This window comes from Melospiza georgiana, chromosome 5 (assembly GCF_028018845.1).
Source record: "Melospiza georgiana isolate bMelGeo1 chromosome 5, bMelGeo1.pri, whole genome shotgun sequence".
Lineage (NCBI taxonomy): Eukaryota > Metazoa > Chordata > Aves > Passeriformes > Passerellidae > Melospiza > Melospiza georgiana.
The window spans coordinates 24,338,600-24,366,358 of NC_080434.1; the positions used below are offsets into that span (position 1 = coordinate 24,338,600).

Sequence of the window (27,759 nt, forward strand, 5' to 3'; positions counted from 1 at the left end):
TAATAGGTGCACACACAAAAACATATCTTTGCAAGTTTTTTTTTGTAATGCATTTGCTAGCAACCAAACAGAATTTTTTCCCCTTTTATTGCTGGTATCCAGTAGATTCTGGTTTCATTTTAATGCCTTTTTTACAATACAAAAGAAACATTACTACTTCCCAAATCTCATTTATAATCCTTTCCCTTCATACTCCTCTTTGCTGTTTTATCATTAATGTTAATATTCTGTTGACTCTTAAGAAGTAGAAGTTTCCATTACTAAAAATGAATAAATGAATACTAAGAGAGCACTGTTTTGAAATGGAGGCCAAGTACACAGCCTGGATATAGTTCTCACTGCACTTCTATTGAGGAAGAAATAGCAACAGGTAAATGATAGAAATGGCACTTTCTGTTTCTTTAGTAAAACGTAGTATATACTGGCTTTATTCCCCCAAGTTTAACTTACCTAAAATTCTAGAGCATACTGAGCAGTTTAAACTAGTGATCAAATAGCATAAATATACCTAAAAAACACTGGTTAAAACTCGGTAAACTCAGTTTCAGAAGGTAAACCACTGAGTAGCTCTCCTATCTACTCAAAAACCAATGAAATGTCCACCTGTTTCACCATGCACACAGTACCTATGACCACAAAAATTCTTAATGATCATGCTACAAATTATTTAAAATGCCTTTCATAAACATGATAACTTACTGGAATTTTTTATTGCCCCAAATGCATATTGAGTTACAACAGAATAATTCCTATGCCAATATTCACAATATTCTGTGTGTTTTCAGATTGAAATAACTTCAGAAGATTAAAACAAACAAAAAACCCCCAAAACCACTATCTGATAAAAATATCTGCCTTCAATTCAAGCAGGATGTAACCTTTCTGCCTCTCTACAGTACCCCAGGTTTTTTGAGACTTGCCTGCCTTTGACTGCTCATAACTGTTTAAATCACTCTTGTTCCTTCTCAGCTTTTCAACATTTATCACAGAATATTTGCTCTGGGTGTAACATCTTTGCACCTTTGTTACTTTTAAGTCCATTCACTCAGCTTCTACTTTTCCCCCTCCTGTGCTGTACAAAACAGCCTTGCACTCGCACATTCAGAAGCCCCCAGAGGAAAGTGCAGAAAGCAAACTCAGGTTAGCTGGTAGCACTTGAAAAGCATCAAATGGAGACAAAACACTGTGTGCTGGTTAAAGTAACAGACCTCTGCATCTGTTAAATGCCAATGCTCAGAATGAGAACAAAGTATTTTGCCAATAGTGTTTTAGTGTTCTATCTCTGTTAACTTGGTGTTACCATTGCTTGAAACAAGACACAGCCTTTGGATCAAGCTAATAACAAGAGCATCATTTGTTTTTGCCTGGCTTACTAGGATATTTGCAGAATACTTTATTTTTGAATATTTACAGGGTAACCAGGATAACTTACTTGAGCTCCAAAGGGCAGTTACCAAATGACCAGGTCACTATCACCCTTTTTGCACCAGTTGTTCAGTTTTTGATAGCTATGTGGTTAACACCGTTTATAGCATTTACCTGGCAAGGTTTTGGTGGTGGGAGGAGAGCAGGGGTGGTTTTATCAGCTAGAAGTTTCTATCTTAGAGGTATCAGTAGCAAGCACTTACTCTGTGAATGATCTTTCAATAACAAGCAGTCCAACTAATTACAGGCATTGCATAACACCAGAGACTCCATAGCTACAAAGTTACTCACCATCAAAGGAAAGAAATCTTTGTAGTGTGGTAAAACCACTTGTAAGGGTGACAGAGATGTCACATGCACTTGAAATCCATGGTAAGAGCAAGGTATACAACATGTTAACAAACATATAAGACAGACCCCAACTGGATTCCAGAGTGAGGAGAAAGAAATCAATGTTACTATCAGACTCAAACAAGCAGTTGTAATAGTAGATTTATTGCAATGCTCCCACAGCTGACCAGAAGCCACTGACCTTTTGTGATCACTTTTTGTGATCTGAGATCACAAAAGGCTGTGCAAGAGTGAGCAATAAAATACATCAAACAAAGAGATAGGTACTAGGAAAATTATGTATTTTTAATTTTGGATTGTTTGAACTAGATGTGCTGTCTCACTCTCTACTGCAATAATAATTAAAAAAAATCTTTCATCAGTCTGTTAAGACTTTAATTAAACTAGCATTAAGTTCTTGCCTATGCATGCAAAGTATTGATTGTGTATCCTTGAAGCCTGAATAGTCAGTCATGTTTTTTTCCAGACCATTCCAATGCTAGGTGAGTAAAATAGCAAACTGAGAAATTTTTCTTGGTTCATACTACTTTGTAAAGTTACAGAAAATGAAAATAAAGAAAAAAAGGTATTAGAAGTTATGGATAATTTCATGGGAAAGTTAAAAACCCAACTCTAAAACTCCAACCCAAATGTCAAAGGGCTGGGTTGAGTTTTGCACTGAAATACTGGCTGCTAGCAATATCTCTGTGATGCAACAAATACAGAAATAAACTAGCTCTTTGAGTATTTTAAAGCATCCTTTCACAGACTTTGGAGGAACAGGCAAAAAGCTTCTTTATATAGAAAGTGAAACTTATTTCCTTCTCATTGGAATCCTGGAAACATATTTTTAATTCCACTGTTCTTGCACTAAATTACACAATTTTTCACAACCTCTCTATTATCCATATATATAATTCTTTAAGTGAAATGCAGATCTCTGTGCCAAAAAGTCACAATGAAAAATGTTATCTCTATCTTCTTCCAAGAGCAGTATCTGACAAAGACTGAAAATATTATCATAATAAACAGATTGATGAAAGACAGAAGCAAGAAGTAGGCATTTCTATGCTTATCAATGATTACAAAAAGGATTTTTGTTCAAGGAAACAAGGAAAAATTGTAACAGGTGAAGTTCAATGGGGAAGGTGAAGTTCAAAAGGATAATATGCATATGCTTGCTTCTGTTGTTTCTTTAAATTATGCATTAGCTACTTAATAGCTGCTACAAGGTAATTCCAACAAATACGTTATGAACTATGCAATTATACACACAAAGAAATTCCAGGCAGCCTGACCAAAAGGGCAAGAGAGGATGCTGAAGGATGACTGTTAGGATCAAAGAAAAGACAATGTGAGACTGAGAAACAGTAACATCATGTTAATTGGTACACAATCAGCCAACATAATGAAACATCCCCTGTGAAGAAGGTTCATTCACTTTCAAGACTGGCATGAATATTTAGCTGAATACTTTTATTTTCCGTTCCACTCCCTTTAGGAATAACTGCTAAGATGTCATTTATGAATGAATGCAGTATGTCCTCTGTTTAAAATTAAAGCTACAGGTGCTAAATTTTGCTTTGGTTGAGGGACTATCCGTATTATATACTCTGAGGCCTGACTGAAATGGTGCAGTAAAAAGATTCAAGCATTGTTTCTTGTTAGTAAAAAAATGTATTAGGAGAAAAGGGTAAAGAATACTGCTGGCACAGCCACCTTCTTATCTTACCTGGAAAAGGTGAGTGTAGGGCACATCCTGGTGAATGAAGTCCTTCTTGGATAAGGTTACAGAAAAGCAACTGACAGGGGCGAATTTCTCTGCTTTCTTGCTTAATAAAGCCCTAAACCTGGAATTGCCCTTCCCCACCCACCTCACCTCAACCTTCAGGACAACAGCCACCATCCACTCAAGCAGCACAGTCACATCCAGCAAACACAATGTTTACCTTCCCCCCACTGATTACTCTCTTAGCAATGTTTGTTGGAATCCACAGGAAAATTGGATAGAAAGTACAGTAAAACTATGATTCTAATGGATTAAAAAATCAGTGTATGCTTTTAGGATCAGCTCTTCTGCTTCCTGGGATAAAGCTGGGTAAATTCTGGCCTTCTAAAAGCTTACCAAATGCTCTACAGAAATGGTTCTTGCATCCCACGTAAGAATTATGTACATCATTATGAACATTTATCAGGTAGAACATATACTGAAAGGTCCTGACCCTGTATTCACAGTCAGTGCAATACTGCTTTTACTGGAAAAGGAAAAATACAGATTTTAAAAAATAATGGTTTCCTCAGGTTTCTAGATCTTGGAGACATATTTTTTCCATCTCAAGAGACAAGCATGAGTGAAGGATTTTCTTACATTTTCTTACTTGCAGTGAATCACCAATGGATGACTAAGCGCACAAAATGGTAAGAATAATTTTTATTTCAAATAATAACTTTGTCACAGCTTACTAATAATTTATTCATAGATACACTTAATGATGAAGATACTGCCAAAAAAGTGATGTTTGACCATTCATAATACAAATATTATCTTAAGCAGTAGAATTTTGCCAGCCATGGTAGCTTGCAGCCCATTTCATATACAGCAGTATTTAATTATATCCGTAAGTGCAGAGTGTCCAGATGTTGCATTTTAATTTAATAATGATGGAACCAATGAGATGTTGATAGGTTTGTAAACTAAGCCTTCAGAACATGGAGAGTTCCACAGGGCCTTTAAAAACAAACAAAACAAACAAACAAAAAAGAAAGAAAAGAAAAAAGGAATGAAATTAAATGAAATCTTAGTGATGCATGGTTTGATGGCAACACAAAGTAAATGAAGAATTACTGTTTCTGCTGTATGCAGTCATGCAGGCAGCATGTAATAATAAAGCTTCTTTTACACTAATGATCACAACACAACAACGATTCAATATGACTGATCAGCTTGCTCATGACACTGTTCCAGTCAGAAAACCCTTATGTATAACAGACTCCGTGTTTTTACTGGAATAAGGTCACCACACTGATCTAACAGAGGAAATCTACATGCAACATGCACACAACATTAAAACATTTCCACATTACAATAAAACTGTGTAAGTAGATCAGTCTGTAATAAAAAGCAGTCACCCTAAGTGTACTAATGCAGCAAAACCCATACACATTGCTTATAATGCAGTGGTTATCCATGCCCCATTTCTCAATTTTGTTTGTTGATCTTTTCTTCGAGGTGAAATCAAATTTTTCTCCTTTTTCAGAAAATATACTCAACACCTACATAAAATGCTGCTATTTTTTAGAATTCTTGATTATTATTGAGTGCATTTTACTAAATCCCCAGTTCATTCTTTTGAACAATATTTAGAAGGCTTAGTGCTGCTATTTTCTGCCCTTACAAATAAGACACTGCTAGTATTCAACAACGGATTCAGCAAGGTCTAGTCTGGTGGAGAGCTTTTTTGTTTCATCAAATAAACCTACTCAAACATCCTCATTGTCAGTGTCCTACTGCTTTCTATCCTTAATGTAACAGGTCACAGTGGATGTAGTAAGGACATGCTATGAATTGTAGGGATAGCTGCACACCTAAGTCCCTACTGAGAGTAGTCATGAACTGCTTTCTTTACTATAGAAATAATGCAACTAGAACATACTGCAAATACACTACTGCAATTAAATTTTGCAAAGTCACACTTGTAATTACAGCACAGAAATTAAAGTAAGAAATCATACAAAAAGTCTAGATGGATAAATTTAAGTGAAAAAGCAAACTTCTGGAGAAGTCTAAGGAGGAGACAGTGATGGAGCTAAAGCAGAAAAAAGTGGGAAGAGTTCTGTCTGAACCCAACAAAACTTCTAGGACAAAAAGTTAGGAATATCTAAACAGCTTCCTCTGCTTCTCCCCCTATTCCTCTCCCCCACCCCAACACATCTAAGCAAAATTACTAAGGTCAGTCAATACTTCAAAGTACCTCATATTTGATTGTATTTTCAAAGCAACATAGCAGTAGCATAACTGCAGATACAAAGAAGGCTATGACAGAAAAATGTAGAATAAACAGAAAGATTTAAAACTTAAAAGGCAAGAAAAACACTGCACTGTTGTTGAAAATTATATTACAGGAAAAGAGGGCTTTTTTAAAGACCTAAAAATTACTAGTACTATGTTAATTTCGAGTCTGCGAGGAAACTCAGTCATAATACCATCATATTACTACAAATATTTAAATAGCACAGAGCTTATCTATACAAGCATCCAAAAGCCCACTTGCATGCCACAAATCAAAACTGAAGATCATTCACATCAATTAAGCATCACTGCAGAAGGCAAATTTCATTTTCCCTTACTCCTGAAGATGGCAAAATTAAATGCAGCATATCCTGCTCATAATCAGCCACAGAATCAAAGTGTCTTTTTCATATGGCACACCTCAGTTTCTGTTCCAGAACCCACTTACTACTGAAGTTTCTGTGAAAACCTGTCCTCACTTTTCATATAGCACCACAAACACCAAACCCTCAAGACAAGCATTTATCTTCCAGTGAATTTGGCACCAATAACTTGAACTGTTTTTCCCTGTCATGAGCAGGTGCAACAATTCATTCCTGTTCATGACCTGGTGGTTAAATGTAATTCAAACACCAAGTATGAAGAGGTTTGATGGTGAAGTAACGTGCTTCACAAGTGTTGGTGGAAGGCAATCATTAAAACCAAAAGAACTATCATCCTAGCTTGACACCATCAAAGCTTGATAATTTGTACACATAACATACTCCAGAAAACAGATTTTGAAATGGTATTTTGAAGTTGTATAGTAAAAAATGGAAATTGGACATGAGAACAAGAGAAAATGAATGTTAAGGGAAGTTGTAGGAAGGGATGCAGCATGTCAAGAACAACTTGGTTATCCAGATATTAACAGGTACACAGATATACAATCAAAGGAAATACTGAAATGATTAATGGCTGGTTTGATTTCTAAAGATTTCTGTTTTTAAAGTAATTTTGCATTAGGGAAAGGTATATTACGCACAAGTTTTTATTACTTCCCTGTATACATGAGACTACAAACTCACAGACTAAATAAAAAAAAATGGAGAAAAGTAACTCAGGAGTAAAATACAACAGCAGATGGACATCAGTCTCCAAGGGAAGGAGCAAAGGCAGAAGTAGGATGTATTTTCCAGTTTAGGTGGCAAAACATAACTCACTTAAGGCACTAACAAATACACAAACAGGGCAGGAGAATATTTAGATTAGACTGGAAAGTTCAGAAAACTCAACTACGTCAGTATTCTGTTCCCTGCGTTTCTGAAGGAGAGGGGACAATGCAATGCAGTCCCTTTACAGTATCCATCATCCATGCTGGCTGGCTGGCAGCTGGGGAGGAACAGGAGCACCCTCCTCCCTGCCTTCCACTTCTTCCCAATCAAACACAGAGGCTCTGCAGAAGGAAGTGCCCAGGTTTTGAGAGGTTAAGGGAGGCATGCTGTCCAAGGTAATGCACAGCAAGCTACAAAACAAATATCCTACAATATGTATCAGTATGGATTTTAATATTGCATGATGGTACAGGTGATAAAAGTCAGTGCCTTATTTGTCCCACAGCACTGTTGTAAACACAGTGCTGGTGATCACCAAAGAAAGGTAATTTTTGTCTGTAGCTGTGCAAACCAAACTGCAGGAGATCAACAGCAGCAGTACACAAGTTTCTTGTCTGAGACATCAGAAGCATCACACAAAATGTAAGGACCGCTACACTGGAAAGAATGCTCATTAAATGGGGAATGATTTTAGAACCAGTCCAAAGCCTGTTTACATCAGCTTCAATCTCAATATGAAAGGCAAAGAACAAACAGAATAGCAGTTCTCAGATATGAAACCTATAACATCAGCAGAAAGCAAACAGAAAAGGCATTGCAGAAATCATGTCAGCTAGTAGGAATTTCTACTTTGTGGAGAATAAAATTAAGTACAAACTCTTTTAATCCAAAGGCTGATAAAGATTGACAAAGTGGTGCTGAGTCGTACTTCCCTTGGTGACAGAAATAAGAATTGCCCTGTTTGATTCTTCTTTGAGAGATATTTTAATCAAAGTTAATCAGCATTGCTCATGCTGCAGAGTGCTTGTGTGAGGCCTGCACAATACTTGACACTTCCTATTTTGCTGGCAGCCATTATTAGATGTCTACCCCTTAACATGAACTTGCAATCTGTCCCAGAGCTAGCCAACTGCATCTATCCCTCTTATGGTCCATTTCAGCTACCTCACCAACATGAAAGAAATTCTTCCTTGATCTCTCAATAAAAGAAAACTCTGCAAGCACAGAAAGACGGATGAGGTTAAACTGGCATTGATTATTAAAGACACATTAATAATTTATTATTTAGCAGACTCAATATCAATCTGTTGCACACATGGCTCTCACCGCAAGACACCCAACATGTTTTAAATTATTCTAAGTAAACATATTGGAAAACAGAATAAATTTAGGTCTAACATAAGATGAGGATTCCTTGACACACTGCACTAGAAAGCAACTAGCCTTTATAGAAACCCTGAGAGCCTTCCAATGTCTTCCCCAGTACACATACAATAGTCGTGTTGATATCTTACTTTCAATTTCCTCAAGGAGCAAAGTTATTCACTTAAGGACACTGTAGCATTTCTCATCATGGAAGATTCCCTTTTGTCCTTATCAGAAATTACTTTAAACTTTAAGTTTTAATTCTGTAATTAAGTTTCACATTAGACTGTTTTAATACAGAAAAGACATTAAGCAGTTTACTTTCCAGTTCAAACAGTTCTTTATGAGGAACATTATCTTTACTGCTACAGACTTTATCTTCTACTTGCTTACTAAAACAGTACTCTAAAGCAATTTCTGCTGAAAAATCTCTTGTGCTGTACGGGGAAAAAAATCAGAGCTCTATCGGAAATATTATCCAAGAATTCAAAGCTATTGCAGGACATTGCATCATCTAAACTTTACTGATCACCTTGACAGTCAAATTCTGACTGTAATTATGTTATAACCCCTAAAATAAAATACATTTTAACAACTTTCATTCTGGTAACTGCTCACACACCTAAAACATTCATTCAATACTGTTTATACATTTTCAGAGCAGTCCACAAAAACAAGAACATTTCCTCTTTGTGAAACACTGCATTTCCTCCCTCTTCACCCATTCCTTCCTAAATATAGACTCGCCTCCAGCTTTTTTTCATTACTGTACACCCTGTGGACAAAAGGATTAATTCTTCATCTAAGTCGAAGTCAGAACTTCCATTTACTTTCAATGACACATCTAAATGAACTCCAAGGCTAAAGAACTGTCTCAACTACTGGAAGATGTCCAGAAGCAAAAAAAAACCCCAAAAAACTGAAGCAGTGGTTTATTTTGGGACTAACCCTTCTCGATTTTTTCAACTGCAAAACAGGTAACTTAAGATTACACAGTGGAACAAAAGAATATATGAGAATATAAACCAGATCACTCATAGAGGCATTGTTTTAAGCATTTCTGAATTATTACACTGTGTAGTGTATATCAATATTTGAACTACATTCATTAAACAATGCCACGCAAATTCCTGGTAGCACTTTTTATCCAACTACTATTAACTTCTAAATTTGAATTAAGGAAAAATAAAAATGTGAGGATGTCGGTTGTTGTTTGATTTTTTAAATTAAAGCAGCACATTTGTAATGATGAAATGAAGTTAAATTTTCTGCTTACCTCTTAAACCAGATCTGAAGTATTCAATGTACACTATTCTCAGAATGTGTAACTAATGGGGTGAAAAATACATATTGTATTCTCTGATTTGTTTTGTATTTTTCTATTTAATCAAATTTCATATTAGCACAATATTCTTACTGACATCTGAATAAAATGATGTACAGATAGTACTTGCAACAGTTACAAGTTGTTCTTTAAAATCTCATGCAAAAGCCAAGAATGTAAATGTAATTGCCACTTGGATTCAACAGAAACACAGCTGAACTTAGCATTAATAGCTTTCCTTCACAGAAAAGCTGCACAATCTGATAAATAGAAGAGCAAGAAGTTTAAACAGTATTACAAAAAGTGTTAACACTATTTATTTGCACATTCCTCCTCACTGAGTCCCCCTAATTGTGACCATAGCAGGTTTGTGTTATTCCTGTAAATTCATTCAAATTTCTCTGCTATCAATCCCTTGCAATGGAAATTTCACAAGAACTCTGTACCATATAAATACAGGCGAAGTGTTGTTCCATAGAAAAACATTCAACATTTCCTTTTATTCCTGCACTGCAACAGACTATGAGATAATGTATGAGATAATATATTATTGAAACTGTGATAAGGTAGGAATTTTACCAGGGAAGGCTGAAAAATATGTTCCCCTAATTGAAGAGAATGATGTTAAAGGAAAGGATTTATTTGACTTATTGTAGTTATTATGACATTTAACACTCAAATCTCAGCCAGAAAATTGAACCTGTTTGGGAAACAAGGTTCTAATGTTATTTTTTACTCCCCACCAAACTCCAAGGGAACACAGACTGGAAAAAGGAAAAAATATGTAATCTGCTAACAGTATGAATCCCTGCAGCACGAGTACCACATATTTGATTTGGGAGAAAACCACCAAAAGCATAAATCATATCTGCTTAAAAAAAACACCAGGCAAACAACATAACCAAAAATAAACAAAACAACAACAAAAAAGCCCCAAACTTTCCTGTTTCCTGTTCCCATTTTCAGTCAAATTTTATTTGACATCTAATGCACAAGAAAGTATTGTGAAGGACAACTGGTCACAGAAGTGGATATCATATTGCAATATAGAAAATTTTTTAAAAATATTTTTGAATATTCTGGATTTTTCAGCAGTAACATATACACACCTCAGAGTTTCAGTAAATTCCACCAGACATGACTTCACAGACACAGTAGAACATAAGAGTTCATGTTTGGTAACCCACAAAAAAGTTAGTGCAGATAAAACTTTTCATATTAAAGCGTAAAATTTTGATGTTTCTATTCACAGAAGACAAAACTTTAATGCTCCACTGAAACAGAACTAAAAAAAAAATATTTCAAAGCCTGCTTTAATTCCAGAGGTCTTTCCATAAACTTGAATCAGCATGTTGATGTATACCAATGAACAACCATAGCACTACTTTGCAGAAGAGTTTCTTAAAAATCATTGTTAGACTTTGCACAAGTCCCAGAATGGAACTGTCCTAAATGTTCGACAAAGATTATTCCAGAGGCTCATGTGAGAATCTCTTACCTATATTCAGGCAACACCACACACAGACAGAATATTTCCATTTTGAAGTACTGGGGAAAAATTATTTCTACAGTTAAGGATTCTTCATTGCCTGCATTCTTGCATGAGGACACAAATTATCAATACACATTCTAGGAGAAATTCTGGCAGATGCTCTTGAGGAAACAGAATTTTAACATCACTTGGCAAAACTGTACTTTTTCCATTATCTTTCAATTTTCAAATGTTGTTTAGACAGCATATGACAATTCTAAACATAATAACCTCATTAACTGTCAGTAAGTGTGCAAATAAATACTGAAAAAAATTACAAAGCACTAATACATACCATCCGCATTCATTTATGCAAATTCTCAGCTCTCCATAAAGCCTAAAATTAACAGGGCATTGGCGTGCTGGCAGGCAGTTGTAATTATCTTCTCATGTTTCTGAAGGTACTTTAGAATCACCAAATCCATGCATGGACAACAACAGCAGAGGCAAACCAGCTGACAGAAGTCTGAACGCCCACAAACACAATAAAAAAATACTGTTTGATACAGCTACTTACATCATGGCCAACGAGTTCTGTCTGTGTGGATTTATCTGTTTGGGAAGCCAGAGCCTTCTGAAAGCACTGAGCCTTCTCCTGTAAAACAAAATAACATTGCATAGGTGAGTCATGGTTTTCCTCACTGGGCGTTGCCGCTCCAAACATCCAGATAAATTCAAAACTCATGCATGGACAGCTGGTAAGAAATAGATTTATTATGGTGCTATTCCCACTGGGAGGTTGATTTCCTTCCTATTGTATGCTTTTATAAATTTATCTATCTTTCTCTTAAACAGAGGGTGGACTCAGATAGTCCAACTCTGTGCTACGGTGGGGCCCACAAGAAGGATGGCACTGAGGCAGACAGGTATGAACCTCTGAGCAGCTGCAGGGACTCCAGCAAATACCAGCACCACTCCAACAGCAAAGAAATAATTTACTTGAAAATATTAAGGAATATGAACACTTGCAGATCACAAGCCTGACATGACTTCTGCCTTCCCCAACCTAAGCATTTCTTGGGTATTGCGCTGATTTCTGCTTTTCCCATCCTTGTCCCTCTGTACCTGAATAATTTTTGGAAGTGTGGCATGGCATCTCTGAACAGGCTTGAGCAAAGATATCTGGCTGCTTTGACCCAAAAAAAGCCCAGATTCTTATACTTCCTTTGAAACTGATCACTAAGCTTGCTGACTGTCATCAAGCCCATGAGCATCCTATTTTAGTTTCCAGAAGAAGGTATTTGATAAAACAACTCCAAATATGTGGGGTAAGGCAGGAAAAGGCACACAGGAGGGGAAGGAGAATGCAAAATTCTTTACTGCATTGATTTATGTTTTCCTGCTTACTGATTCAGTTTAATTTTTCAGTTGTATCTGTAAAAAATGCTTACCTTGAACTCAAACTCCTCAAGATGTACAAAATATAATTGAATGCTACCGACAGGAATGTATTGCAATAAAACAGAATTCGTTTAAATTGTATTTCAAGTTAATTGACTCTCAAGTTCTCATATTATTTTATTCAAGGCAAGATATGCACATCCCTACATTGCCTAAACAGCAGAAAGAAGTAAACTCCTCAGTGACCCTTATCTCCAGTATTTCAACCCTTTAAATAAGGGTTAGAGGAAAACATAATTCAGACTGATCTCATCACTTCTACAAACACTTGAGCCCAAATTTGCTGATGTTAACAACCAAGTTAAAACTGAATTCATGGAAAAGCAAATCCCAGTTCTCAAAGAAATGGTTTGTCTTCCTGAGTTTTGAATTTACTAGTCCACTCACTTCTACATATTTAAAAAACAGGCATTATGATATATCTACTATCTTATTTTTACCACATTTTACTGCTGAGAAGCTCCATGAATTTTCAAGTTACAAACATAGATATTGAGTGTTCAAGTAAGATAGCAACTGAAGCAACAATATCATTAAACTGTGTATCTGATCAAATGGAACATTTCTGTTCTTTCTGTATGGATTCACAAATATATATTTTGAAAAAGCAGTGAGAAAAAAAGAAAAACAGAATAAACCCAAATATTTATTAAGGCAGCAAATTAACCAGAAAGCTAGAAAGGTTGGAATAACAAATATTCTTTCCTTTCCCAGAGCTGCTCCTTTAACTATGTATATGCAGTGAGATCCATTTTTAACATATCCAAGTTCTGACACCACATTAACATGGTAACATTTTTTATTTATATTTTGCGAGCAAACTAATAAAATGGGAAAAAGTGAAAATTTCTACAAGTCTAGGTACTGGAAAAGAAAGTTTGAAACTGAAACTCTCTTCTTTCTTCTCAAGTAGAGCAAAAGAGAAGATTGAAGATCTTTGCAAGCCAGGTAGCACACTTTCACATGGATTCAGAACAAAGAAGAGAGTTACCTGGACATCTACTCACACAACAGCCTCACAGCATTACTCCTAAGGATGATTAATATTATCAGGTAGCATTTTAAAGTAATTTTTAAAGTTTTCTCCTTAAAAGGATAAGGAAAGCAAAAGGAAAGGGTAAACAAAATAGGTACCTTTGCCTTTCTAAGGACTAAGAAGGGACCAAGTAATTTATTGAAAAAATATTTTTAGGGTCAGCCAAAGTACCTCTGAGTGACTTTTTTTAAAGTGAGAGCATCTTTTCTTACCATTCTGTGTGTTGTTATTGCTTCTTATTAAAATAAGCAGCACAAAAGTACATTTGTAGGTGACACGGAAAAGAGCATGAAAAACTTCTATTTCCTGGGTCGATCCTAATTAGTGAAAAGGCAGGAAGAGCTGATGGCTGATTTAACAGCAATATTGCCAAGAACATTCACTGCACCCCTCTCTCTGAAGTACCTGTGTGTGTTTTGAGGGGAGAGAGAGAAAAGCTACATGGAAGGACATTTTCTCAAACATTGCAGTTGCTTCGATTATTGAGATTACTGATTTTGACATTTCAACAACCACAGTGAAAAGCATTAGATCATGATCAATAGATCATGTTTCTGCCTATTTCTTCACAGGGGAATAAGTTCACACATAGTTTATATCTCAAACTAGCTCTGGTACTAGAGTGTCATGGTTTGAATACTTACTATTTTATTACTATGTTTGTAATAAGTCACCAGAAGGTGCTGAAATAGGAAGACAACACATATCAGCTGATAACTGATGCAAGTAAAAATATTACAAATAAACGAGAAAAGCGAAATGTAAGATAAAAAAGTAAGAAATGTAAGACAAAGAAAACAGCTTAAGTCTTCCCCACTGAAAGGCAGATAGGAAAAAAGTAGTTATTTAGATTTAGGGAGTCAGCAGGAGTTGATATTGATACATCTTGAAACATGACACTGGTTTTCTAAAATATTTCTTCTCTGAACAGGAGAGTATCAAAATAATTTTCACAGCTTTGACTGCAAACATGTCGAAGTTATTTTTTGAGACTGTTTTCTTATTCCATTCCCTACCAGTGACAGCATGGTGACCACTTGTGGTGCTTTGTTTAATTGCAAATTCCAAAGAGAAAATGCTTGACAACTACTTCAAATGGTCACATTAAATCAAGGAGCAAAACTTACTGCTCCAGCTACTTAAAAGGAAAACTCTACTGTCCAGTAGAGCTGTGGCTTCAATCCTCATAAATTATATTTTGTCTAGTAGATAGCATATTAAATATTTTTTCCTAATGGCTGTTTCACCTTTATTGTTACTTAGTTTAAAATATAAAATATCATAAATTAACTTTTTACCTCTGTCTGCTATAATCTGTACAGATTATTCTAGGACTTCATGAAAATAAAAGTAGTGTTTTAATGTTTTGTCTCAGCATACATCCAGAACAGCCTCCAACAGCCACAAACACTGCAGTCAGATTTACAACTTACTTGTGATTATTTCTCTTAACTCAGGCATTAACCCCACTGAGAATAACAACTTATGTTCACCACAGAATTGGGGAGAAAAAGCTGTTCTTCAGAAGACTTATAAAAATGCAAAGTCTTTTAATTCTGATGTGCTTTGGGATTAAACTTAATCAACAGCAGCAGTTAGGCAGAGAGCAAAGGGATAACAAGTAGAAAAAAACCTGCATTCCACCATCTATTCTACCTAATTTACAGACTACAATGAGCTACAGAATTGACTTTATGACAGCTATTTCCATAGAAATTGAGTCCCTATTGGTTTGAGTCTCAATTTGGGAAGAAAACATATGATATCCAGCATAGCTCCAGCGATCAGCTGCAGTACAGCTGAGTCACATCACACTTGAAAACACTTTGTGAAGCCCAGCAAGAAGCCCAGCTGTCTCTTGAGCACAGCATGAGAAAACAGCTACAACTTGGTTCAGCTGTCCACACATAAACGTACTATGAACTGAGGCGCTACATAGCCACAACAAATTTAGAAGCATCACTCTGGAACCACAGTGACAAACAGGTGTGACCATCCCCAAGGGGACTATTCCACTGATCAAGAGAAAAACATGAGAAAACTCAATGGAAATGCATCCAAGTATGCCTAAATGAGGGTTTCACTGAGGGTTCTAGTGCTGTCAAATCACTGTAAACAACAAACAACAAAACTACACAGAATCTCAAAGAACATTCCATTGCTTTCACATAGGACTCTTACACAAACCAAAGGAGTTTTTCAGTTTTTACATTATGAGACTTTTGCAAAACACAAGGCAAATTTCTATGCATATGATAAATATGGCATCTGCCATGAAAGACAGCACACCTTCTGCTTTGATTTCTGTCAGATCACAATATCCAGGTATAAATCAAGCAGGGCTAAGACAAGCCTGTCTCCAAGCAGTTTGCAATACTTCAAGAATTAGTTACTGCCAAGTCTGAACACATTTGATAGAACAAAGTTTCTAAAAATGCAATCACTTCATAACAGGTCTTTGAGTATCAACAATACTTATCAAGGTTTAAAATCTCTGACAGCATTACAAGTCCTGCCATAGACACACCAGCTAACCTTACAGTACTGCAAAGGTTTACTAGATCCTAACCAGAGAGGGTTATTGCTGCTTTAAGTTTTGAAAGCCTTATAATTCCAAGTATTGCCTTAAACTTTTCATCCCCAAGTTCTGCACTATAAAAACTCTTCTCTTTTGCTGAGTGCTGTATGACCTCACCAATAAGAGACAACTCCAAACTTTGAGAGCCCAGTCTATCTAATCAGAAAGAGAAAACACACAAAAAGTGAATCTCCTAGCCCACTGAGCTGACAAATGTCAGAGACAGGAAAACAGTCTTTAAAATGGTATGTTCTGACTCATTTATTTGACTGGAAGGTGCTGTACTGTACAATTTGCTACTACCACTTGTGTATGTGCAGCAAAATTAAAAATAAATGTTTACAGGTATGCAAAACCATCTCAGAATTTCAGAACAAGGATTTTCCAAATATACCTGAGTTTTTAAGTTATTTTCCAATAGCACCCAGGGAAAATGCTTTAAAATATAGCATTTAACAGTGGGAGATATCTGTTTGTTCCATGTGAAAAAAATCCCTATTTCATTTCTTGGAGAATTTCTTAACAATAGATGTATTTTGATTAATTACTTACTATTCTACCTGTTGCATCAACAGAATGCTAAACTATTATTAGAATTTATGATTTATATTTTAAAGCAATACCCATATATTTTTTATTTCTATCATTCAGTCATTCAGTAAATCTGAAGAGCAAATTGTCATTTTCTTAGTGATTATGGCTCCCATGGCTACTTTTAGATATAGACCTATATCTGTTTAGTAAACAGATCACTAAAAAAATAGAGGAACTTTTTTCTACTGATCATACCTCAAAAACAAACAAACAAACAAACACCAAAAAGCCCACAAAAAACAACTACAAAAAAAAAAAAAAAAAAAAACAAACAACAAAAAACAAACAAACAAGAAGAACAAAAAACCACACATAAAAGTCACATACTCACATATGGCCCAGACATGGCCATGCATGCTTTGAATAATGCAATGCAATAAAAAATTTATGTGGTCACATTCTGTGAATAATATGGCCAGAACAAGTGATGCCAATCTTAACCCCCCAACAACAAAAACAAAAAAGCAAGACCTGAGAAAGTTATTGGGAGGAAAGGAAACACAAGCAGCTGTGCAGTCATAACTCTTCAAAAGGTTGACATTTCAAGTACAGGAGCTCATGTAGAAATTATCTCGACAAATAGCCTTGAACCTTTAATAGGTATCATTGTTAGTTTTAACTTGTGTTGCGGTTGCACCCAGATGTCCAAGAAGGTATTACCAAGTCTTACAGTAGCTCATCTAATAGAGAAGAGTATCTCTTTCAGCCCATATATCCTTGGGTTATCACTGCTACACCAACTGCTAGGACCACCCAGACACATAAAATCCTGTCCCAAAATATAAAACACCTAGCAGATAAGATGAGGAGACAGTATTACCCCAGTTTGATAACTCAAAAATGGTGGTACTGGGACACTAAGCCCTAGACAGCAGCAAAACACACAAAAAACCCACGTAAGCACTATTTGCTTAATCATCCCATAAATAGTTGAAGAAAAATCTTAAGTGATTTCATGTGAAGCTACATGAAGAGGGATGGAGTGCTGCATAAATATGTAGCCCACATCTTGTGTCCTGGAAAAGCAGACTTCCTCACACCATTAAATTCAACATACTCACTTTAGGCTAGGAATTTCTGGGCTCAGTTACCTTCTCAGAGCCCAAAGCAGAGGAGTATTCAGTACAAAACTGAACTGGAAGATAACTTCAAAGGAGAGCTACACATTAGGGTTCAAAGATTCAACTTGTATGTCACTGATTCACAGTGCTTTTACACAGCATTTTTATCTAAATGGACATCACAGACTGGCAGTAGAATTCTCTTCAATTAGTGCTCTCATTTACTAAACTGAACAGTATTAATTAGCCCCTCTTAAGATACAAAACAATTTAGCAGTTTTTTACACACCAGTTTTTGCCCCTTCATGTCTAAAGCACTTGATCATCAAAATAAGCAAGTTTAAATCCATTTAAGGTCTGCTTTTCTCTTATTTACTAGCTGAAAATAGAGATGAGACAGTCTCCAATTAAATTGCTTGCAAACTCATGTTCAGGTTTTTCAGAAATAACTGCAACTTAGAAAATCATACTCCTTGAACAAGGAAATAAACATATTTATTTCAAGTATTTGTCTCGTGGGGGTTGCACATTACCTCTCTCAGTCTAGCATGAGCTAACTAAGAACCTGGATAGGAAAATATGGATTAGATAGATTATTCCTGCCCTTCTGCTTTCACTGAAATATACTGCAATAACATAACCTCTAGGTGGTATGCTCATAATTCAGTGGGCACTGTCATGCTGACACACGTACACAACGCTAACATGTAAATGGACACAAACCTACTAAATTTAGTTAAGAAAGGAAGCACTGTTTATAACTTTGGGTTTTTTTCTTCCTCTATACCTTTTCAGAACAACACATTTATCACTTTTATGGTGAACATGACTTTAAATGCGGCCGGGTTCTGCATGGGTACACAAACAGAATTTCAGTCTGTCCAAAACATCTGTTTTGAAAAGGCTGGAGTTATTTTTTTGTAACTTTTTTCATGTTTTTTTTTTTTTTTTTTTTGGTGAATATCCCTACTCATCAAAAGAAAAGCTCTCTGCTTAAAAAGATACAGTACAACATAACAGCATTATCAAAATCCTCTAGCATTACCAACAGATGCTTCTGCAAAACATTTAATATAAGGCTTTACTTGGGGAAGCTGTTTCATTAACTTCTGAAATTATCCAAGGCCTTTTGTTACGTTTTCCTTCCCTACCTACCATTGAAATGCTAACATCCTTTAGGTCTCAAAGAGGAGATATTTATGAGCATTGCCTATCAAATATTTCAGTTGGTTTGAGGTTTCCTTTGTCTCTGTGCACAGAGGGACATTGGTGGGATGTGATTCACATTAGTGCCAGTCACCTGATGCACAGATTTAACAACATGCATTAGACAGAGTGCAAAAATCATTAAATCATCACAATCCAAACTGCAACTGTTGTTTATTGAAGGCTTCTGGCATTAATTAAACCTCACATAGCTAAGTATTTACAACAATTTTACAGATTGCTGTCCTGAGGAATGAGATTCACAATTATGGCATTAGGAGCATACAGTACAAAGGCAATGGAAGGGTCATTTGTGAGTTCTCCCAACAGCAACTGCATGAGGAAGGCAGATTTTGATCATCTGTCGGTCAAATGAATAGAGTAAAATAATCACATAAATCAAATAATTGCTGCCACCATGGAAATCAACAAATCCCTGGACCAATCTCTGTGCTAAATAAGGCAGCAGTTTTTTCACTGATTTCAACAACATATAATCCCTGCATCATTGTAAATATATCCAGCAATATTGAAAACAACACACAGCTGCCACTCTGAGCTGTTGCCTCTATGAATCTAAGTCAATTACTCAATACATTTTGGCAGGTGTTTTGGACAGAACCATCAGTTTGGGTTTAGCACGGCCAGAACAGAACAATTCTTTGACTTGCTTTTGTCCTGCACTGGTGTGCAGCCCATTCAATGCACACATTCGAATGCACATGCTGGAAGTGATCACACTGCCTGTCCCTCTAATTATTTTTTTACAGTGGTCAACTCTAACTGGTACAAGCAACAGAGTGAGTTTCATGAAAATCTGGATGGAAAAGGAGGGCCTCAGCTGGCAAGGGGCTTCAGCAGGAGCTGCAACCTGAAAGTCAGCCCACAGGTAACCAGCAGAGAGCTGTGAAGCTTCTTCTGCCCAGGTAACACTCTGGAGCCTAGAAGGGTTTTTAGGGATTATATGGGAAAGCGAGGCAAGGAGAGTTATAGGGAAACAGAGAGCTTCAATAAAGGACTAAGGGGACATACTCAGGATTTAGCAGTAGAGCTCAGGAAAAAGCTTCAGTCACTACACCAGGCACTCATACTGCAAAGACTTTTTCCTGGGCAATTAACTGCTTAAGCAAGGACCAAAAGGCACTTTTACCCTTTGTGAACCTTTTCTCAGGGCAAGTCACAGCATGGTTTTTGCCAGTAATTGACACTGGAATGTTATTAAAGTAGATAGCTTTTTACTGTGAGTTCAGGTTCATCATTCATGCCCTCCATTTTTACCCAGTCACCTCAACTGAGACACTGAAAATTAAGTTTGAAGCACATCATATTCAATTCACTAAGACAAAACCAACACACTTCAATATACATTATCAGGTATTCCAAACAGTATTGCAAGGCCCACAGGTAATTTTCAGCAGCTCTGAACTACTTTGTCTAAGCAAAATAGTTGTGACCAGACAACATTTTCGTTCACTTTTACAACACCAAAGCAATTCAGAAGAGAGGAGCATATCAATCTCCCCTTCTTTCAGACATGTCTTTAATTAACTCAGAAACTTCCCCAATGATGGGAGTTTGACTTTGTGAGAGCTGTGAGAATGTTACAAATTCTACAGCAAATAATTTGGATACCAGGACTCAGTCAAGCATTTTAGCAATAATATTTTGACTTCAACTGATGAAACTAACTAAATATGTAGCAAAGTATTTTCATTATCATCTAAAAATTTGAGCTGTCCAAGCATCTGCAAATGATAATAACAAGTATGATATTGTACAAGGAAAGTAACCATTACATTCAAGTTTTTGGTATGATGGCTATGCAAAAAGGCAACTGTCGCACAAAGAATTGAAATAAGATTCATTTTACTGTTTCCAGAAGAATTACAGGATCTTCAGGAAAGGGTACTGAAAAAAGATCTGGCATTTTTTCTTCCTTTTAAAACTACAATTTCTCATTGTTTAAGGAAATGGTGACTAGACCTTTATTTCCCACTGACATATTTCATAAGCAAAACACATTGCTATGGTCCCCAGATTGCTGCTCCGATCAAACCAAAAAGGATGACTTATAATCATGACCATAAAGCAGCTGTCACATAAAACTGCTCAAGGAGGGGAAATCACAACTGAAACTAGGACATATTAATAAAAACATGAGAATTACATTATATGAGTCTAAAGACACACCCTGATACTTCTTATAGTGTTTTTCAGACAAAAGAGGAATACACTTTCATTTTGCCTCAGAAAATAAGAAGTGAAAAAGATGAAGGTGAATCCACGGCACTTGAAAAACATTAATAGCCATTTTGCACTGTAACATAAATTCACTCTATCAAACAAACCATCTTTATTGTCTCATAATCAGCCTGTTGGAACACTATTGTTGATAACAATTTTCCAGCTAAAATTTTTAGAAGTGTTTTTTAATGCTGTCCCAGTGCTGTCTGAGCTCATTGTGTGTACCTATTATGAAAAAAGGATTTGTTTGCAAATGCTGCTTTTAGATAAGCCAGTGTTGCCTAGGAAGATGCCTCATTTCTCAACACACACAGAAGAGAGATGAATCCTGTCTGTTGGCCAAAGACCAGGGACTCCCTCTGACATCCAAGTGTAAACCAAAAAAGACAGCTTTGAAACAAAAGCACTTTCAAGCTAGGCAGGTTAAAAGATGCAATGAATGGCTGCAGTAGAAGATGGAGCTATAAAACTACAAACATGGTCCAGTTACACTACACCAGTGAGCAGCAGAAATCCTTTCGGGGTTAATAAATAAACAGGTAAAAAGCAGTTCAGGAGATCCCTTGAGCTGCAAACTGATGGACTGGGAGAGCACTGAAGAAAATATTGAATTTCTTCAAATGCCAGCTTTTCTGAAAGCAGCTGCTTGTGGCCACCACTGGAGACAGACAGCTCAAGGGCTGGATAAACCCTTGCACTGACCCAGTTCAGATTTTCTCATTTTATATTCCAAAGACTAACACAAATCCACTCTGTTTTGTAAGACTTAAATATGAGACTCCCAAGAACCCAGCTCATATTGTTCCAATGGACAAGAAAATTGGTTTCCTCTGCTTTTCATCCAGCCATTCCTTGTTTCTTAGTAACTAAAAGATACGTTGTGTAGACAAAATAAAACCAACCCCTCTAATATAAAAGAAATCCAGACAACCTATTTTAACCTGTAACTCTTCGGGAACCATATGGCAGCTCTCTCAATTTTCAAAATTTCAAGTTGAATGGAAGTTATCAAACATGCTAAAGAAACAGGTGTGTTATTAACACAGAAGTGAAAAGATACTCTAAAAGACCCTCAAATGGTGCATCCAAAAGCATTTATCTGTGAGACCTTGGGGATTGCAACCTCTGCCTCTACACCATACTATTGATATTTGGTTCAGATTTCTGTTTTCCTCATAAACTTCCTGCACTGTCCTCTCTAAGATATCTGTGGACTTAAAAATTAAGTATCACCTACAATCATTAAGTGCAAGCTGTGTAAAAAGCTAAGCCCGTTTTTGTTCACTGATAATTTAACCAAGTCAAAAAAGGTAAAAATCTTGATTTTGCTGTGTTCCTTAAATAGGTTTAGCAGAACCCAAATTAGACCATGTCCTTCTGGGGTTTGGAGTTGGGGTTTTTTAATCCAATTATTCAATCCATTTGTTTCCTGATTATCTAGTACTGAAAGTCAAACTGGTTCAACAGGCCAACAACTCAGAACATCACTGAACTCTCAAAGCTAGACGCATATGAATAAACTGGTTCAGATCCCTGCCAATTTGATAATCACAGAGGGTTTGACATTTTTGTGTCTTGAGCATTTATGGCACATTATTCCATTCATGGCAACCAAGAGTCTCATTTCTCCGAATACAACTCATTTACAGAAGGCTGTCACATGTCTATTTCCAAACTGCATAAAAAATGAAATACAAAAGCAGAAAACAAAACAGAATTACTTGAGCAAACATAATTTATAAAGTACAGATACGGTAGATGTAACTTGTCTTCTGTGGAAAATTAGCTGAGTTTTTCACGAGTTCCACAGAATTCCTCAAATAGATTGTCTTAAGCTTTCAGGTTCTTCTAGCTATTTGTTTTAGAAATGCTGCAGAAAAAAATGGACTTGTTATTTACAAGCACCACTCTATATCAAGACTGGAAAGCTTGAACAGTGATGTAGTGTTCAATATCCTTAAGAAGAGATGTTCAGTTTATTCTGATTACACTGGCTTTTCCAGCATCCCTTACAGAGACAGTATTTGCTTTCCTGTCAGAATATGCATACAAGCAGAGGCAAAGAAAGCAATTACATTTTGAAGTGCCCAAATTGCACCCAACCTGTGAAAGATTTAATTGTTTTTGGCAGCCTATGTCTCCGATTCTACCACAGTCACTATGGTAGACATTATAAACAGGTGAATTTGCCCTTTTTCTGTTCTTCTGAGTGCACTTCATTTCTATCCTAGCCTGAGCTTGTTTTCCTAAGGCACTCCAGTGATCTTCCATGACAACTGATCCTATATATTTAGCTCAGTCCCACCCACGTGCAAAGTTCTACCTGCTGGAATATAATGTTCCATTAGTTGTTTGTTTTGTTTATTTACTGATCCTGGTGGAGGTGACTACACAGCCTCACAACTAGAAGGAAACCACAGCACCCAGAGACATAGTCAAAGAACTTGCACAAAACACACATGGAATGGGCAACACAAATAATTTTTTTGCCAGTGGATATAGAAATACTGGGGTTATAAGAGAACTTCAGATGACCATATTTAGTCCTACAGCTGGTCTCTCATCAGCTCAGGTGGTACTACTGAGGTTTAGCTTCCTTAGGCTGGTGTAATTTGTGTGATCTTTACACTGTTAGAGACCCAACACCACATTTTATTCCAATCATAAAAACCAGGAAAAATAAAAAAAAACACCAACCAACACAGCTCACCCCCTCCCCCCAATTGCACATGCAGCTTCCTCAGTATTAGTGATCAGGGTAGTTAAGAATTGGACTCAAAGGCTACAAAACTAAAATTCTGACACAAAATTCTCAGTTCCATTAATGTGAGTTCAATTTCTCTTTTCATCTGCACTAGATTTGAGATGACCACCTCTTGTACTCTTTACTTTCCACTCATGTGTCTCCTTGGAGACCTGCTCCTTCCTTATTTTGTAACTTTTCCTGGTCCTTTCTTTCCTTGCTATGAAATGGCTGAAAACCTTTGTTCTTTTCCTGCCCCTGAAACACTTGGCTCTTCCCTTTAGACTTCAGCCTCTGGTATGTGCAATCCTGAAATCCAGGGTCTCTCCCCACTGCAAAACTTGAGTTCAGGGGCAGCCACAAGAGTTGGCGTCTCAAGTGCCAGAGTTGCCATCTTTTTTAAAAGTTCTTTCTGAAGCAGTAAAGGTGTTGCAGAGGGGACAAAAAACGGAGCTCACTTGACTGTACAAGTTATCTATGAACTGATACTTTTATGGCTTTGGAACATCCTGAGGCATGAAAATACAAACACAGCATCTTTGTTATTCTCCTTACCTTTTTTTTTTTTTCCCCCAGCAAGCAGAGCACCTGTTTTCTCTGTCACAGGAAAATTTACAAACTGAGTATATTTCTTTTATATTGTGTCCTAGATGTGGATCTAGACTAAGAGCCCTTTAGAGGGCAGGGTGATGTCTCTCGCTTTCTGCTTCCTCTTCCAACCACTGCCTCACATGGGATTTTTTTGTTCCTCCATCTGGCTCCAGGGAAGCAACCAGAAGTGGAGCTACAGCTGAGTGTGCAGCTGGGACTCCACAGTGTCACCCTGAGCTCAGGACCTCCTTGTGACACTGTGGCAGAGCAGCACAGCCTCCACCACACTGCATATGATGCCAGGCTTCACCCTATCCTCCTATTCTTCCAGAACTCCACTGCCTTCCACAAAACTGCCTGCACAGCTCAGATTTTATAGAAACAGCTGAGTCAACTGGGGCATTAAATAGGTCAATGTGGAGGACACAGCCAATGCCCCCCTATCAATACACAGTCCTGCATTACCAAGTTCTCACAAGAGAAACTAAGACCACCTTTTTCATTAATGTGCAGTCCCCAGAGCTGGCATATTGACCATATTGGGCTTCATCAGAGACAGGTAAGAACGCTTTTAATGAAATGGAATCTTTTATAGATCTTGTCCTAGAAGCTAGCTGATGTTGATTCCTTAGCTTATCATGGCAGGAAAAAACAGCCCTGTGCTGTATGCTGACATTACATGGTTCAAAGTGGAAAAAGAATACATTTTCTATAAAATTTCAGTAAATATATGTTCATGCACAGACCCCAAAGTCAGTGAAGGAAAGGAGGTGCTCCAGACCTGGAACAGAGATTCCCTTGCAGCCTGAGGTAAAGCCTGAATGAAGAAGCTGTGCCCCTGCAGCCCATGGAGGTTCATGGTGAAGAGAGAGCCACCTGCAGCCTGAGGAAAACTCCATGATGGTGCAGGTAGATGGGCAAAGGAGCCTCTTATTCTGTCTAAATCCTGTGCTTGGAGGGGAGACTCCTAGCAGGACTTGTGGCCCCACAGAGAGAGGAGACCACACCAGAGCAGCTCTGCTGGCAGGACCTGTGACCCCATGGGCACTGACCCTGGAACAGTCTGTTCCGGAAAGACTGGACCCTGTGCAAGGGATGCATGCTGGAACAGTCTGTGAAGAACTGCAGCTCGTGGGAAGGACCATGATGAAAAGGTTGGTGGAAGACTGTCCCCTATGGGAGGAACTGACGCTGGAGCAGGGCAAGAGTGTGAGGAAGCTGCCTCATGATAAGCAAGGAGCTGCAGAGACAGTGTGTGATGAACTGAGCACAACCCCATTCCCTGACCCCTGCAATGCTATCACAGGGGGCTAGAGCAAATCCAGAGCAAAGCTAAGCCTGGGAAGAAGGGACGGGTGAGCAAAAGGCTTTTTTAAAGATTTGATTTTACTTGTCTTTATCCTGATTTGATTGGCAACAAATTAAACTGACATCCACAAGTCAAGTCTGTTTGCGTCAGTAATGGGTGTGTGACCTCTCTGTGTCTTATCTCAACACACAGAGCCTTTAATTCCACTTTCTCTCTCCTGTCCAGCTGATGAGGGGGACTGATGGACCAGCTTTGGTGGGCACCTGGTGCTTAGCCATGGTCAGCCCACTTGGGCCTGCAGAGATGTGCCCCCAGACAAGTGGGATGAAATTCTGCATGTACCAGCAGCACAGAAGTGTATCACTGCACTGGGCCTTTACTGCCGGAGGGCAAAATGATGGAAAACCTTGTTACAGTGTCCAAAAGAAATGTTACAATTTCTATTTACATATCTCATAAATACAACGGTATTACAACAGTCTCAACTACTAAAGTTATACCTGGCAGAGTGTAAGTAGCTGCTTTGCACTATAGAAAAACTCAAAGGTTTTGAATTTAATTAAACACATATTTTTAGCAATTCATTCTCAGGCAGGAAAAAATAAAAAGAAATGCTCCAAATTGCATTGTCTTTGATGCTACTCTTCCAGGGAAATCTTTAAATTGAACACAATGAGAGATCCAAGGTCAAAAGGGAAAGGATTGTGATGTACCATACCTCTCTCTGAGATACCCTTTCCTCTTCTATTTTCATTCATTTTGCAGTTCAGAAAGGTAGTCACCAGAAATTCAATGTTCTGTATCAATGATTCTCACCAAATTGCCTTGCAGTACAGGTCACACAGTTCATATACTCCCCCCTGTTCTGTCTGTTCATGTGTTTCAGCTGACTGCTTCAGACAGGTGGTTTCTTTATCCATCTCTGAATTTCTGTTCCCTCTAGTTACTGAGTGGTACTCTCAGGTTGCTATTCTGAAAGAACAGTAATTCTGATTTCCCCAAGTGTACGGTGTCATTACAATCTGTCAGGTTAGCATATCCAGCTTATCACTTCATTCCCCATCCAAAAAGGAAGCTCCAAAACAATGTATACCCTTTAGACTTCTTTTGCAAAAGTAAACCATGAGCACATCATCATGTTTTAGTCACAAGCACAATGATAGAATACTTCAGAGGAATATCAAAATAAATACCTTTGTGGAAAATCTGGAGAAAAACAGGAAGATCCTCCTGCATGCTTGAGCAAATATTATTATTTATACAATTCAGAATGTCACTAAATTAGTTATCTAGACTCTGAAATCTACCATGAAACTATTTCCTACGTGTGAAACAATGTGGTAGTAGAAACATATTTCTTAAAATGATTTGGGACCTGTGGGAAATCAAGTGCAGTCAGACATTAGTTCGGACAAAATATTCCAGCAAATCAGGTTCAAAAGATGAAAGGAAATTACAAAAAACACACCCCAAACAAACAAACAAGAAATAAGTTCAGATATACAGCAGCAAGTTGGAAAAAAATTTGTTTGTATGTCAAAGACATAGTTTTTAGTATGATAAAGAGCACTGCTTTCTAAATCCTGTGCGGGATTTTTATTTTGCTTTGAGTTTTTGCTGGTCTGTTTTAATAGAACACCACTATAGAAGCATACTGCCCTATGATTTGTTCCTTAATAGTAAAAACCTTACAAAACACTGGGGAACATTTACTGTTTCTCAAAAGGGAGTTTTCCCAAAAAGAATAGTTTCAAATCAGTTCAGCCTTCTCAGGTTTCTTTTTTCTTAACAATTATTACAAATTAAAAATCTTGGGAATTTTGCTGTTTTGTTTTGGGGTTAAGTGTTTATTTGTTATCAAAAAATTAATCCATGTGAAATACAACTTTTTAATTGATTTCTAAAGCCTCCATCGTCC

The 27,759-nt window shown here is 37.1% G+C and overlaps 1 protein-coding gene across 2 annotated transcripts in view; it reads right to left on the reverse strand.

The window, feature by feature from the left end:
* Positions 1 to 27,759, reverse strand: part of CCSER1 (coiled-coil serine rich protein 1) — a 616,342-nt gene that overhangs the window by 218,334 nt on the left and 370,249 nt on the right. For both annotated transcript variants that reach the window (XM_058025090.1, XM_058025091.1), the window contains exon 9: positions 11,596 to 11,673. In XM_058025090.1, coding sequence (XP_057881073.1) covers positions 11,596 to 11,673 — 78 coding nt within the window. The remainder of the gene's footprint in view (positions 1 to 11,595; positions 11,674 to 27,759) is intronic.